The 15,405-nt window shown below is 41.1% G+C and overlaps 1 protein-coding gene across 3 annotated transcripts; it reads left to right on the top strand.

Annotated features, from left to right (window-relative positions):
* The first annotated feature begins 2,993 nt into the window (after positions 1-2,993).
* On the top strand, positions 2,994-11,273 carry nap1l4a (nucleosome assembly protein 1-like 4a). 3 transcript variants are annotated; one of them, XM_049722910.2, is made up of 15 exons: positions 2,994-3,091; positions 3,883-3,918; positions 4,077-4,149; positions 4,628-4,769; positions 5,183-5,269; positions 5,758-5,892; positions 5,974-6,045; positions 6,124-6,263; positions 7,166-7,311; positions 8,422-8,444; positions 8,545-8,658; positions 8,742-8,771; positions 9,036-9,098; positions 9,679-9,702; positions 10,041-11,273. In XM_049722910.2, the coding sequence occupies exons 2-14, from the start codon at positions 3,903-3,905 to the stop codon at positions 9,682-9,684; spliced, it is 1,047 nt and encodes a 348-aa protein (XP_049578867.1). In that variant the 5' UTR covers positions 2,994-3,091; positions 3,883-3,902; the 3' UTR covers positions 9,685-9,702; positions 10,041-11,273. The 3 variants fall into 3 exon arrangements, with proteins under 3 accessions (XP_049578867.1, XP_049578865.1, XP_049578866.1); XM_049722908.1 differs by lacking the exon at positions 9,679-9,702; XM_049722909.2 differs by lacking the exon at positions 9,679-9,702 and having other exon boundaries at positions 3,082-3,182.
* The last annotated feature ends 4,132 nt before the right edge of the window (positions 11,274-15,405 follow it).

Raw genomic sequence — 15,405 nt, 5'->3', positions numbered from 1 at the left:
CATCCGTGCCATCTGGGAGCTTGACCACTTCATTCAAAAAACCCAATACCCCAGTGGAATGAGGTGGGCCACGTTGTACGCTCATTCTCCGTGTTGAATCACCAGAAACAGACAAGTGCTATCACCACTTTATTTTTTCTTTTGTCTCTCTCTTGCTTGTGCAACATCATTGCAGCTCGCACTTTTAACTCTCCGAATAAAGATCACAGATCGTGACAAAGATTGGGTCTCAAAATGTATTGGTTGAACAGTCAAATCATTACGATACATGGGGAAAAGATCATGCATAACAACATTTATTGTGCATTAAAAACATGAACAAGACACCTGTCAAAAGTGTGGCAGACGGGACATTGATGTTGACAGATTGACCGAAGCGTTCATATTATGGACAAAGAAATTTACACGAATGAAGTGGGAAAGCTAACAATAAATAACAATTTCCTTCTTGCAAATACTTCTCCATATTGAAGAAAGAAATAGGGCATGCTAATTGTATCTAACTCTTAACCTATGTCACATTCTAAAAATATAAATGAATGACATTAAAAATGTCTAGCTACACACTGATATTAACTTCATGCTTAGCAGAACGACAATGCACTTTATTCATATATATTTTATACCATTCATATGGGTTGTGGATTTGTGTAGAATAGGCAATCAGTTTTCAATCATAGTAGCACATCACTGCTGCCAACTTTGCCGTGGGAATTTTTAGAGGGCCACTATGCATTCATGTAACCCTCATTATCGGAAATGCACCAGCGTATTTTGCATCCAAACAGCCAGGTGTGTGCTTCAGCCCATTTATAGAGAGGGCAAGGTACAAAAACAAAACAATTAGGTTCGTTATTTGGGTGTGAGGGTCAAAATCCAACGCTGTGGAGTGCAGCTTTGAGTAACAGTTGCAGGTGTCACCATTGTCTTTGTGAATACGGCGCCTAATAAAGGAAAAGCCGACAAAGCTTTACAAGATATTCTTTTTAACAAGTCTGTTATGTCTACGTACAAAGTCTTACAGCCATGCTGCAATGAGTTATTCAAGCTCTAACACTGAAGAAAAAAAATCACCCAAAAAAAAAATAGAAATTGACCTTGAGATTGTACAAAACAATATTCAAAGCAGTGCTTTTTGTACCATATGATGATGAGGATGACGATGGTTATTATTTGTTTTTAACAAAATTGCCTGGACCCGAAAAAAGCTCTTTCCATGAGACTGACTTATACACCTGTCAACAGGTATTACACATCTTGTGTGTAAATTTCTTCAAACGTCTCTGCTGTAAATGATGCCTTCTCCGGACTGCAAATTTCGGATCCTTGCGGATTTTCAAATGGTCTTTCCATAATTGTCCAAAGTTTAGTTTCTAGCCATTCTTTGAGCTGGATGCAGCAAGCAGCTCCAGATTTTAACCAAGCTGTCTCCACATTTCACAACAGGTATGAGGTTCTCCATGTTTCAGTTTCAATTCATCTCATCATTTTTGAGTTATTCAGTGAACAATGTAGGTTATTCTTTCTTGAATCAGAGGGTTCCAACATTTGACCATGTGTGTGCGTTTAGACAAATTCCGTCTATAAATGCGCCACAATCATCCACAGTTTTCGAAAATCAGTAATTACTGTATATTTGTCTACATTTGTGGCTCGATCCTAAATGCTACAATCACATTTGATTTTCTTTGTGAGTACAGATCTGTTCTGGTAAATGTCACACTGTGACAGGCACAAAGCCTGGTCACCACAGTCATACCCTGAGGGACCCCGGTACTGTCACTTCCTCTCAAGTGTGCGCACGTTGCAGCAGTTGATAGCAAACAGAGCGGGGCCTGATTTTGGTGACTTTATGCCTTTTACAGAATATGCTATTTCTGTAAAGACCATGTTTCCTCGTCCAAAAAAAAAAAAAGAAAAGATGAACCATTTAAGAAATTATGACCAATGCTTGACCAACTGATTTTGCTGGTTGGGGTATAAAGAGTCACTATTCTATTTATTCATTGTAAATGAGTGCCAAGAGGCTGCAGATGTGCTAATTTGACACTTAATTAACAATGAGAAGCAAAGAAAAGCATTTAGGGTAATAATACTGACTTACTAATAAAACTTACTTTCCCTGACCCACCAATACGTTTACTATAATTGGCAAGACTGATCAATTAAACCACAGGCTATTTGTTATACAATAAAGATTATAACGCTTAATAAATAGAGGTTATAAAAAGGTTTTGACAATACAATAAGCAATAAGAAGGTGTCTTCGTGAATCAATAATAAGGGAAATATAAGGCAATAATCATAATATTGACAAAATATTGAAAGATACGCCTGCAATTAATGCTAATTTTATCTGTCAGTGGAAATTTTGGTCCATTCAATGAAGAAACTCGCCCTATGAGATGAAGAACTATAAAGCCCTCTGGTGGTCATATAACCACGCTCACCCAAACTAAAAAAAGGGGGGGCCACAACATTTTACATTTTAATTATCATGGGCCTTGTGCATTGTTGCACAGAAACACTAAAACTGAATTAAATCACTACCAAAACAGGTTTAAAAACTCGTATCAAATATAGCTTGTCTGATATTAGTTTGTTTCAGGTGAGCTACGACCTGTAAATATCTGTTAAGACAAAATTTTAAATTAGTGTCGAGCCTATTAATTTTTTATATAACTAATTACAATTCTAATTTAATAATTTAATTATATCGCACCGATTGTTTCCATTTTGATACGTGATGAATAGCATGACAGCCCATAAAAAATTACCTTTCCTGCATGAGGAATATTTATCTTTTTAAAATCAAAAGAAAATTAATTGATTGGCATAGCTTCGATGAAAAAGTTATTTGGAAATTATGCAATGAATCTATGGCTTCTCCATAAATGTTATATTTGGGGTGGGCAGATTGATATGTTTACTGACAGCCAAGAAAACAGAAATTACCCATCAATTTTATTAGTAATAATTATTATGTTGATCGGCAGAGGGCAGTCGTACATCGCTGAAATATAAGTCGTCACACCAAGGAAGAAGAGTCGAAGACGCGTGAGAACTGTGACTTGATCGCCCGACGTCACAGGTAAAAAGATTCCTTTAATCGCTGCTAAGTAATCGTAAGAAGCAGGTGACGTAATCCTTGGAGATAGTAAACTCTTCTATAAGGAGTTCAGGTGAACTGGCTCAAAGTTACTTTGTCTACACTTGAAGCAACTGCAGTGCTAACGATAGCCAGCAACTACTAGCTTACCAGTGCTGCTAGCAAGGAGCTAACAGCTGTATGTTAAACGGAGTTAACACGTGCGCAGTGGTGTTATGAAGTCACCTTTTTGCCGATAATGACCCTGCGCGACTTTTGTCATTTGCACAATGACTGTTAATCTATTATTTTACTGTGGCAGTTCAATGACTGGTCACAGAACACGTTGCTTCGTACTTTGTTGCTCGTCAGCTAGCGATTTAGCCCTGTCAAACGTGCAACGGCACCTATTCTTGGCCAGGAAGCCAAACTTAGACGGTTTGAAATCGTGCACCTAGTCTGCGTTTATTTCCACTGTGTAACTGTCATTGGGCGTCGAGAGCGCTTTCGCTCATGAGCAGACGCCAATTTTGTTTGCCGTAGGCTAGCCCAGCTGCCAGCCAGCGTGTCACTTCGTCATCGGCCCGCGCTTATTCGCCACCCTGTGCCCGTCACACCTGGGCTCTTTGCAAATACGTGTGCCCCTTTGTAATAACGATGATTTCTTTGTGACACATCCTGGAGACCGTGGCGTAAGGGACTGTTTCTGATGGTGTTATTGAGCAATCCCGTGCGGAAAGTAACACGCAGTCACTACTTGTGGTAGCTTTATCATTGTTTTCTATTATTCACAGGAAAGAGCAGCATCCCTGTAATGGAGGTCAATAAAGGTAAGTGCACCTTTGAGTTGGCCTTGTACAACCCGGTCAAGCATTGCTGTAATTTTGCTGTCTTGTTTAAGTTAAAGGTTGTCTTAATGCACAATTGTACAAGTCTGATTGACCTTATGAATGAGACTTCATTCGCACAAATTCACACATTTTGGCAGGTAAAGGGGAGCCGGGGTTGCAGAATCCTCTCGGACAGATGGACAAACCTGTTAACTTGCATGCGGTGGAAAGGTTGGTATGAGTTGCATTGTCGGTTCCTCAGAACACTTAAATTACACGAGCTAGTGGCGAGGTCATGTTTTGTTACCATACTATGCTACATTATTGTAAGGTGGTTTGACTGTACTTAAAATGCAACACCAGCTCTGGTAGTATTAACTGAAAATAAATCAAGTGCAAGAGGGGATTAGTTCACTACTCGTACGTTGTAAGAAAATTGAATGATGAATGAAAGATACTGCTTTTGGAGCAGCATGTAAAGCAAATAAGCGTTTACAATGAATGCACTGGTAGGAGCAACTCTGCACATTCCAATGTCCACAAAAACTTATTTTAAAAGTTTGTTATAAAAAAAAGAATCACAATTGACTGATATGAATGTTTTCTTATGGTTGTTGGCTTTTTATATTGAACATCTTGTTCTGAAGATTCAGAGATGACGGTCACAACAGTGCCCCCTGAAAACTTTTTGCTGCACGTTCTACCACAGCCTTCCCAAAGCAGTGACGAGGCGAGTGCATGCCTTGAAAAGGCTTCAGGTGCAGTGTGGCAACATCGAAGCCAAGTTTTACGAAGAGGTCCATGAACTGGAGAGGAAGTATGCTACCCTCTATCGGCCGTTGTATGAAAAGGTACTCTTTAACTGTTATCCTAAGAGTCCAACTAAACACTTGGGTGTACCCATGGGCTTGTGGACACTCTTAAGTGGCACTAGATGCCTCTTGTCAAACCTGAAATTGGTTGGACTGCATCCATAGTGCTATAGTGTATACTAGTACAACGAGTAGCCGACTGTTGTCAAGGCTATTTCCGGAGCTAGTCACAAGAAGCAAGCCATTCTCATTTGCCCTAATGATTGGCGGTTAAGGTTTGCCTGCACCTGTGCAAGCAGCACTTTGGCGCTCTGATTCCAATCTCCATGAGGATAAAGCGGTTTCAGAAAATGGATGGATGAATGGCTATTTCACTCTTATTGTAATCTATGGCTGTTTGCAATTGGTCTGTTTAATCATTGACACTACTGTGTATGTGTGTTGTGTCACAGCGAAGAGAGATTGTCACGGGCACAGTGGAACCCACAGATGCAGAGTGTGAGTGGAACAGTGACAAAGATGAAGAGGAGGAGCTATCTGTAAGTGGAGCTTTCAGTGAACTCTTAAAGGAGACAAAATACCCCCCACACAAGGAGCTTCCGGGTTTCTGACATCTGCCTTCAGAATACTGATAGGCTAAAGAATTATAGCATGCTTAAAATGTAGTAGATGTAATTGAAACTGTGCTATTTGGGGGGCGGGGGGGGATCTGCCTCATGCAATGCTGAGTATGTAGATGTCTGGGGGTGGAGTCAAACCAACCCAGCATCTGTCCCTGTGTTGAGCACCTTTTCTGCCCCCTCCCCCTAACAAACATTTTACCTCCCTGTGGTGCAAAGTAGTTCCAATGACTGAGACTCCTTCCAGAGCAAATAAATGTGTCTTGACTAATTAATAGGATTTATGCCTGGATTCTAGTCAAGGCTCGTGGTTCCTTGTTTAAAAGTTAAATTTAAGAGAAAAAATATATGTATCAATACTGTATATAGACCAGACTTACTGGCTGTTGTCTGTCCTCTTGCTACAGGAGCAGATGAAGAAAAAAATAGCGATTGACTCTGCTAAAAAGGATGATGCTGTACCAATGGAAGACCCAAAAGGCATCCCGGACTTCTGGCTCACTATATTCAGGAACGCAGACATGCTCTCTGATCTGATCCAAGTACATTTAACGCTTCACTTGAACACAAGTATCTACCCGCCCATTTCTTAACCTTTGTATTAACTGTTAGTTTTCTGCCAGGAACATGACGAGCCAATCCTGAAGCACCTGAAAGATATTCAAGTCAAGTTTTCCCAACCGGGACAGCCCATGGTCAGTATTGATGCGTTAAATAAAAAGAAAACTCCTAAATACGATTGCAAACATTGTAATCTTATTTTGGGATTTCAGAGTTTCACTCTGGAGTTCCACTTTGAGCCCAACAGTTACTTCAGTAATGCTGTCCTTACTAAAGTCTACAAAATGAAGTCTGAGCCTGATGCTACAGAGCCTTTCTCTTTTGAGGGCCCAGAGATCGTCGACTGTGCCGGGTGAGATATGCACTTAGCAGGCTTCTTAGGGTGTATTCAGACCAGAAAAGTCCTTTGGTCTGGACCAAAAGCGGACTTTTTTTCGTTTGGTGCGGTTCCTATTCAGACTGTACATTGTGCAAATGAAGTATATTTTGGAAGCGCATCCACGCTTGTGACGATCTGTGCTCCCATTGGACAGCAATGACCAGGGTGGTGCACAGACCCAGAAATTGAGGAAAACATGAAAGTCCTACACGCTGTATTCCTGGTCTGCATATTTATGCTGTTGGTTCTTATCTGCGCCGTTTGTATTCATGCCTGAAGCGAACCGAGACAACTTTAAAAAGTGGGTTTCGGTCCGGTTCTTTAATCCACTCCAGGATTTGTTTGCATGTATTCACATCTGCATAAAAGGTCCGCACCAGTGTTAGAATCTAACCCTGGTCCTTTTAAAGTGGACCAAAGAGTCAGGTCTGAATACACCCTTAGATTATTCTTTGGACTCAAATGTTTAAACGGCATGAGAAGGTGGTAATTATCTTTTCAAAAATTGATCTAAAATGCTGGATCTAAAATTTGTACAGACAACGCTGTTGTTTAGTTTCAACAGATGCAGAGATTTCACAATTGAATGCCACTCGGCCATGCTATAAATTTGTAGAGATTTTTGAGTGTGCAGACCACAGGTTAAATTTTATTTCAAAAACCAATTTTTGTATAAAACGCTTAGATTAGCTGCTGCAGGTTGTCATCCAGTTGAGGGCTGACAAATGTAAGAAATCACGTTTATGCTTCAAGCAGTATACATCACAGACACAGTAATAAACAACAGTTGAATGCCTGTTAGGGTACAATGTGGTTGTCTACAACAAGTAAGCAATGTTAGCAATAACTAACCTTGGTTTTCTTTCTCCCCATAGCTGTCCGATAGATTGGCACAAGGGAAAGGATGTGACTGTGAAAACGATCAAGAAAAAGCAGAAGCACAAAGGTCGTGGCACAGTCCGCACAGTAACCAAACAGGTCTCCAACCCCTCCTTTTTCAACTTCTTCAACCCGATCAAAGGTGAGTGTTGGTGCATAGGCTTCGTCATTATTTGTATATTCCTTGTGAACTGTGTATTTGTATATTACTCAAGACATTGTTTTACAATATGGGTAGAGTTGTGTCCAAATGATTCACACGAATACAGCTCGCGTGTTTTTCCCCAATCCACAAATATATTTGCGATTTAATATACTTCTCACTTACTGCTACAAATTTGGTAGCTTGACGTTCAATCCTAACTTACCAATACTCCAGTCTGCTTTGAGAAAAAAAAAACCTTAAGAGGAGGCACTATCAATTGATGTGTCCTCAATTGCCCACAAGCAACTTGCTGCTTTAAGCTGAACTCAACACTAGAGGTCGCCACGATTGGACAATATTTTAACTACACTGTGTCTGGGTAGACGTTGAACTCTCCTGAAATGTTGTAGTTCCACGACTAAACCGGTGCAACATCCTGTTCAATTCTTATAATCAATTCAAACGGCAACCAATATGATGCTACCCAAATTAGTGTGTGGATAGACTATAGCGTCAATCTTAAGGGCAAGGCCAGATCCTACTGGTCATATTTCAAGATAAGAACATTGGTCTAGTAACTTCTAGTAGGCATTCTTGGTTACAGAAATGTCTCTGTTTGTATCTCAAGACATGTCTGGGCAGGTTCTCTCTCTCTTCAGAGGCTAACCTGACATCTGATTGGTTCAACTCATGTTCGTCTCCCGGATATCACGCTGTGATTGGAGAATATTAATAGCTTTTTCTTAGCTACTCTGAGCTTCCTTGCTGCATTCATCTATTGTATTGAACTAGTTCAAATTCTGATTTGGTGCTGGTATGCAAGGGCTTGGCGATTAATGGCCTTTTTTCCCCCAAAATATGCGAGCTGATTTTTAAACTTCCCTGATTTGCTTATAGAATAGCAAATGACAAAAATAATGAGTGTTACTTTGCTTTCTGTATTTCCTGTTTCTCATGATTCCAATCAAGCCATACACCTCCCTCTCCCAGGATTAATGCTATATGTGAAGCACTTTGTCAATATAAATGGTTGTATTGTGTGTGTATAGATAGATTGATAGACTGATGTTTTTGCTGATTATAATATCATTCATGTTTTTTCCACAGCGTCACCAGACGGTGGTGAAATGGTGAGTTGCTGTCAAAAATCCCCGAGCAGTTGTCTTGCAGCTATGAGATGTTAGTTGCACTTAATCAACACTAATTTTGTTTGACTTTTTTCCAAACTAGGACGAGGACTCTGAGCTAACTTTTGACTTTGAGATCGGTCATTTCTTCCGTGAGAGAATAATTCCCAGAGCAGTGCTGTATTTCACAGGAGAGGCAATGGAAGATGATGACAGTGTAAGTAAATATGTGATCTTTGGTGGAATTAACGTGGTGGAATTAACATGTCGTGTTTTTTTTTTTTTTTTTTTAAACTACAGTTTGATGAGGAACTAGAAGAAGGCGATGAGGTTTGTCATATTTCTTAACTCACTGAATACAAAATGGACTTGGGGCACATTTAATGTGAACCATCCCAAAAAAACTCTGATTTCCCCTAAGAATCCGACATGAGCATTAAGACCTGTAGTGTGAACCTGTCATAGAATTTACGCTTTTAATAAGACCCAGTTAGTAGAAAACTGTGATGCAGTGTAGTCTATGCCACAAAGTAGGGTTCTTTAGCACCTTCTATGCCCTGATTTGAGTACTTTATCTTTCTTTATGGTTGTCAGGAGCAAGACGATGATGATGATGACGACGATGATGATGATGACGATGGAGACTCTGACCCGAGGGTGTGTATGAGTTTACATGTTCTATGGTGATTTCTTGTTTTCGGCTCGCTTTATAGAGTCCTTGCTTCCATTCCTACTGCAGCAAGGTAACACAAATTTGTAGTAGTCTGTGCACCATTCAAAACCTTGAAACATATAACTCCTGTAGCTGCAAGTGGTGGTGTCCATATGTATCTAATCGACCATCTCGGTGCAGTGCCGCTTTAAGCCCGGCGCGCACACTGCACCGTTGCAGCCACTATTTACGCCATGTGAGATTTGATTGTTCTATTATCTTGTTTCTCTTAAACCAAGTGCTTGAGGTAATTGAGGTGCTTGAGGTGTAGGGCCTTTTTACTTACCTTATTTGCCAAAGTGCTAGCTTGTGAAACGCCTTAAAATAGCTGTATTAGTAAATTGGCATAACACACGAGACCTGAATTGACCAGCATTACATCATCCGATTCATTTCTGTCTGAAGCACTTTGGCTCTTCATTGTGAGTGTGGGCCTCATTTCATAGGCGACTGTCTATTTGAGTAGAATTAGGTTCGATGAGATTGTTGAACGTCTGCATGACATTGTCTTTCCTCCCACCACAGGCCTAATCAATCGTGCATTTCTAGGTAAGGAGGAACTAAGAATGGCCGCATACTGCAGTCTCCATCTGTTCAAAACTGCCTTTTTGTCTCTTAATTCTTTTTGAGCTCGCTTCTTTGTCTTCTGTTTTCCTGTAATCAAGGGTTGCGTTTTGGTGATCCTCAATCTCACATCCTGGGCATCCCGTCCCGCTCCTCTTTTTCTCTCCGTCTACTATAAGGCTGCTCCCCTTCCATCCGTGTTGCACCAAAGCGGTTTTAAACTCGCTGCATTTCTTGTTAGCTGCTTCTCGTTGTCAGCCAATAGTTCCCTTCAGCCAGACCTCGCTCCCTCCTTGTCTGAGTTTAATGTTTGTCTTGCGCAGAAAGAAGCACCCGCCCAACCTGCTGAATGCAAGCAGCAGTAACCACGGTGACCGGTGGACAAGGAGACCTGCTATCCTTCAATTCAGCCCATCAGCCAGTCCACTTCTTGCAGCCCACTTCTATGAATGGTCATCCAAACGCAATAGATACAAACCAAACAGCAAGTGCATGACTTTGTTTTTGTTTTTTGTTTTTGTTTGTTTGTTGTTTTTGCTCACATCGCCTTTTGTTCGGCATCTTTCTCGCTCCAAACAGGGACGTATCCTGGCAATTTTCATCTTTTGCTAAAGTGGAATTTAGTGCATTACTGCCAAGAATCTCAGCACGTCATAGAAACAATGAAACTTAAAGGACTCATAAAATTAAGTTGCTATGGATCTGTTACTCAGGGTTTTTTAACATCAACACGATAGTTGTTACATCACCAAGGAACTGCAGAGCAAAGTCAATTTTGGCTGGGTTTTTTTTTTTTCCTCTCTCAATATCTAACATTTAGTTTTGTTTCATACTTGTGCTTGTCATTGAATTATTTATTCTGGTGTCATGCAGCAGTGTAGTGATGCTTTTCAGGAAGCCACATTGGTGGAGGCTATCCTCCAATTGATTCAAAACTGCCATGTTCCAATTTTGAACGTTTAATCGTGGGAAAGTGTTTGACGCGATGCTGCGTTCAGATGCCAATTTAAACAAGCATTTAACAGAATGTTAGCACTTCCTGTGCCCTACTAAAGCTCTTTCTGCATTTGCTCACAATCAGTCCAGTCAGTATATCACCGCACAAGGACAGACTGAAGCCAACTCTGACCTTTCAAATCTGTGACAGCATGCAGGTTTTTTGGCTGTTTTCTGCTCTAAGGAGCCTAATTGAATGTTTTCTTCAATTGTGTCCCCACTTGTACATTGTAATCAGCATTTAAAGTTTTTGTTATTGTATATGGGTTTGTTTTTGAATCATTTGTTGAAAACGTTGCCAATGTTTTTTCTACTGCCCTTTAGATTCAATTTGTTTAGTTTGGATGCCCCTGTTGGCAGGTCATCAGAAGCAATAAAGCAATCGCCTGCTTCTCTTGATTGTATTGAGCTGGTCACTTGCGTCTGAGCTGTGGTTGTTGTCCTGAAATGTATCACACGGGGTCCTGTGCTAACAAATGGCCTTAACTTGTTAACTTGGCTTATTCTCTTCAATTTGTACAGAGTTAAAATATTCTATTAAAGTTGTGCACCAATGAAAAGTGTGTTTCTGTGAATGTCTTGAATATCTTAAATTCTAAGTCAAATGTGGTAATCTAGGTTAGGAATCATTCAGTGCAATTTTTAGACCGTTCTAATAGTGAGCTGGAATATATACTAAAAAGGTTGGAATGTTGAGCAACTCTATTTCTAAACTGAATTATTCTAAAATGTACTAACTTGTACCACTGACAAGTGCCTTTTCTTCCAGATTCCTTTACACTTAGTGCTCCAGGGGCACAGCTTCAAATTGTCCAAAATGATATAAGATTGGGAGGCGACAGGAGTGTGTAACCCAACATCTGCTTTGTGTGCCAAAACTTTGAAGTAATTAACATACATTTTCACATCACCCGAATGTCAACAAGAGGAGTGGACCATGGTCTTTCTCACTCACAACAGAGCCGACTTCACCCTTGAAGAATTTGCTGAAGTGCCAAGCGTCATGCAAGAGAACCAGAATGTTAGGAATCCAGTCCCGCAGATAGAGAAGAGAGTGTCCGCTCTTGTGAGAGACCGTTGTAATGCATCATGGGAGATATGGCCAAGGGCTCTGAGGTTTCTGGAGGAGAGCTGAAGGGCTGGGCTCGTGTCTTATTTAGAAACCTGTTTTGTCCTTATCGTGTCACTCACCTTGTGCAGACTCACTTTTCAGCTGTGTGTGTTCAAACTTTGAGTGAGTCGAGGTGGCGGCATGAGAAAACGAAACGTCTGGCTTTGATCGAGGTGACAATCAAGTCCAGACTTGTGTCAAAATGCCTTTTGGTTTAATATCGTGCATAGTTTCCAGTCTGTTCTCTTAGACTGAAAATTTTGATTAGTTTTGGTGGTTTGACCGCAGAACAATGTGCTATTGATGCTGTGTGTGGGATTTACTAACAAAGACTCATTCTATCTAAAGACTTTCATTTCCTTTTCCTTTTGATAAGATGCAAATTTAACTTCTAAGGGCATCATTAAAATTATAAACTTACACTTATTGAGAATTTAGGGGCCTCCATAAATCGAACACAAATGTTTATGCACCTGGCCAAACTTGTAGATACCACACATTGCCGAAGGTCAAAATGTTATTTTTACGTTTAGACATGAATCTTGATGGTTGCCAACAACAACACACATCCCTTCCTTGATTTTCCACACTTGACCTTTCATTGGCCCATCATTCCCCAGCGTAGAACACGCTAAGATTTTCCTGGAAGCACTTATTTGAACCCAATGACACACTTTACAATATTGATTTGGAAATGCTCTATCCAATTCAACTTGTTAGGTGATTGTTATTAAAATGATGCAGTTGGGAGTGACACGTGCTTTAAGGCAAGACCGAAAGGAAATGTTTCTTTTGTTCCTTTGCAAAGAACCCAAACTAATCCAAATAAATGCAGGCTCTGAATAAAAATAACAGTCAAATACAGTGGTGAGAAGACAAGGCTAGCTATTCGAAACACTGACTGATATCCAATTACAATCTAAATTCTAATATTTGTTCTATAAAATGGTATTACTTTACAACAGTCTCTTCATTCATGTGTTGGCTACACTGCTACTCAGTAGCAATTTTGATGTGGCTGTTAGATCAAATCAGATTTCAGCCCCTATGTGCTGCCATTTCAATGTTATCTGCTCAGGGTGTTCACATTAGCGCTGGCCACTTTAACTTCAACTCTAAACAAGAGGACAGTTTCTTGAAGCCATCAGATTAGTCCGTGCGGGACATGAGGGCAGCCAACACCAAAATGTTCTATGAATGTTGGATCTTCAGCCCACCCAAATAGTCTTCAATCTAATCCGCTCAAAATCCATATCGAGTCGGTTAGCAATCCTGAATTTTCGTATGCAAGGTACAAAAGTGAAGAAAGGTGAAGCCCAAAAGTGGGCTTAATGATGTCGCTTGCCATCTTCTCTTCCTCATTGAGCACAAGTGCACACAGGGCGCTCTCTTCATCCCTCCGGCAGCTGCAGTCGGAGCCACTGTTGCGGTCTTGGCTCCAAGGTGCTCTTGGCAGCACTTGTAAACTGTGTGTACGTGACCACAGAGTATGTGAACAAGTCAGCTTGTGTGGACTCTTTTGTGCGTTCGGAAGCGATGCGAGCCAAATCTTGTTCCAGAGAGGACGAGGGGATAGAGGGTCACTTATGCTGATGACCTTCCAGTGACCTTTACAAGTCACCGAGCATGATGAAGAGCTCATCGCCTGTTGCTGGTGTTGACACATGGATCACGCGTCTATGCAGACACTATGATCTAACATTGTTGGCGGTTATTCTATGTAGTATGTATCTGTCATCAAGAAGAGATGTCACCAGACTTTTCAGCCAGGCCAAACAATAAATATACTGTCAATGCATACTTCTGGTCTGCCACACCATATCCATGCTATTTGTTGCCCTGGCTATAGGTCAAGCGTGAGGCCTAAACCCGTCAAGTGCAAAACCCACCCATGGCTTCTATCACGGATTACCTTCAATAATATGGAAAAAGTCCATGTTGATCACATGATCTCCTTTGAGGCTTTGCAGACGCTTCATTATAGGACCGGCGGGGCGACGGCAGACCTGCATAGCTGCCATTCTTTGACAAAGTCTCTGGAACGGGACAGAGGTAGACACACTAGCTCTCACCGCAGACTCTTTAATTGCAGACGGTGCAATTAATATGGTCTGACATTTACTGTGTCTAATGGCATTCTGTCGCTGCACATGTCAATGTAAGTAGGATCACATGAATAAAATGCTGCGCTGAGTGTCACAAGGAAATAGTACACATTTTAGTGCACCACAGGTATGCCAGAGATGTTGTTGATACTATTTTTAGCCAGATCTTATTGTTACCAAGATGCATTCTTCCAAACAGGAAGTGAAGGTGCAATGTAACCATTGATAACATAACTGACTAGTGGAAAATGCATGATAGAACTTTTTTTTTTCTTCTTCCTCCAACAGTTCCTCCGGCAACGCTATGTTTGACACTCATCAGCCATTTGTTCTTTTTCCCACGCTGCTGAATGCCACCCGTGCGCACACACTGGGCTTATCGGAACAATGCTTCAAATAGCTGCTAGAGTCTCATCGCGAGGGCATGTCACCAAAGAGCAAAAGGCGCAGTTATGACTTTACAACTGGTTCCCAAGAGTGTGCGTGTTTGCGTGCACGCGTGTGCCACAGTGCAGCTGTTACCTGCGCGCTCTGCTTTGCATGTCAGCAGGCCATCACAGCAAGCTCAGCTACGCTGCTCCCTATTGTCGTCCCGGCTATGTATAGTGCAGGAGGCTTTCACCAGTGTGTGAACAATTCGTTCAAAAGAACAAATCTTTTCAGTGAACGAGAGTGAAAGAATCACTTCCTAAAGTGATTTGTTCTTTTTTCAGTTCATATGACTTCAACCAGTAGGTGTCAGTAATTTACATTGAAGCTGGTGCCACCTCGCTGTAAAACAAAACGAAGAAGAAAATGACGTAACTTCCCGTTCACGAACGAGTCGTGAATTGCATTTCCCATTCTCCAACTGAGCAGATCTGTAAGTGAACGAGTCAGCGAGTGAGTTATTTGCATTTCCAGTTCATCGCGAGAACGGATCAGTGAGGGAACGAATCCTGACTTTTCCGTTCGCGAACGAGTTAATGGAGTGTCTTAATGACGTCACAGATCAAACAGCCAATCAGGAGGTGTGGGTGAGGGCTTCACTTTCACTTAAAACTCATGGACACTTCAATAGGTACACTACACGAGGTAAAAATAAATAAATGAATAAATGAATAAAGTGTAGCGAACGATTTGGTGAACGATTCTTTTGAACAAATCTTTTGTGAACCGATTCTAAAGATTCACATCACGTAGGAACTGGAATGCACATCATTAGTACAAAAGAGTGCAGGCAGCCGAGACTGTCAGGTCGAAATGACCGACTGGTTAGTGACGCGGGCTCTAGCTCGGTAAGACCTTGGTTCAATCCCGGGTGTGAGCATGTACCTAAGTGTGCTTTTAGAATTGGAACCTCGCTTTGAATAAGTATACGCGTAAGAAAGCTAATGCAAGTATTTATGTAGAAGTACATAAGGTGACCCCCGTCTGCACTCTTTTCAAGTGTACCTAATAACAGGCCACTTTATTAGGGAAATATCATGGTCAAAG

The sequence above is a fragment of the Syngnathus scovelli genome, chromosome 6, assembly GCF_024217435.2.
Source record: "Syngnathus scovelli strain Florida chromosome 6, RoL_Ssco_1.2, whole genome shotgun sequence".
In the NCBI taxonomy this organism is placed as follows: domain Eukaryota; kingdom Metazoa; phylum Chordata; class Actinopteri; order Syngnathiformes; family Syngnathidae; genus Syngnathus; species Syngnathus scovelli.
The sequence above is the reverse complement of the archived record's forward strand: the minus strand, read 5'-3'. Positions and strand labels throughout refer to the sequence as shown.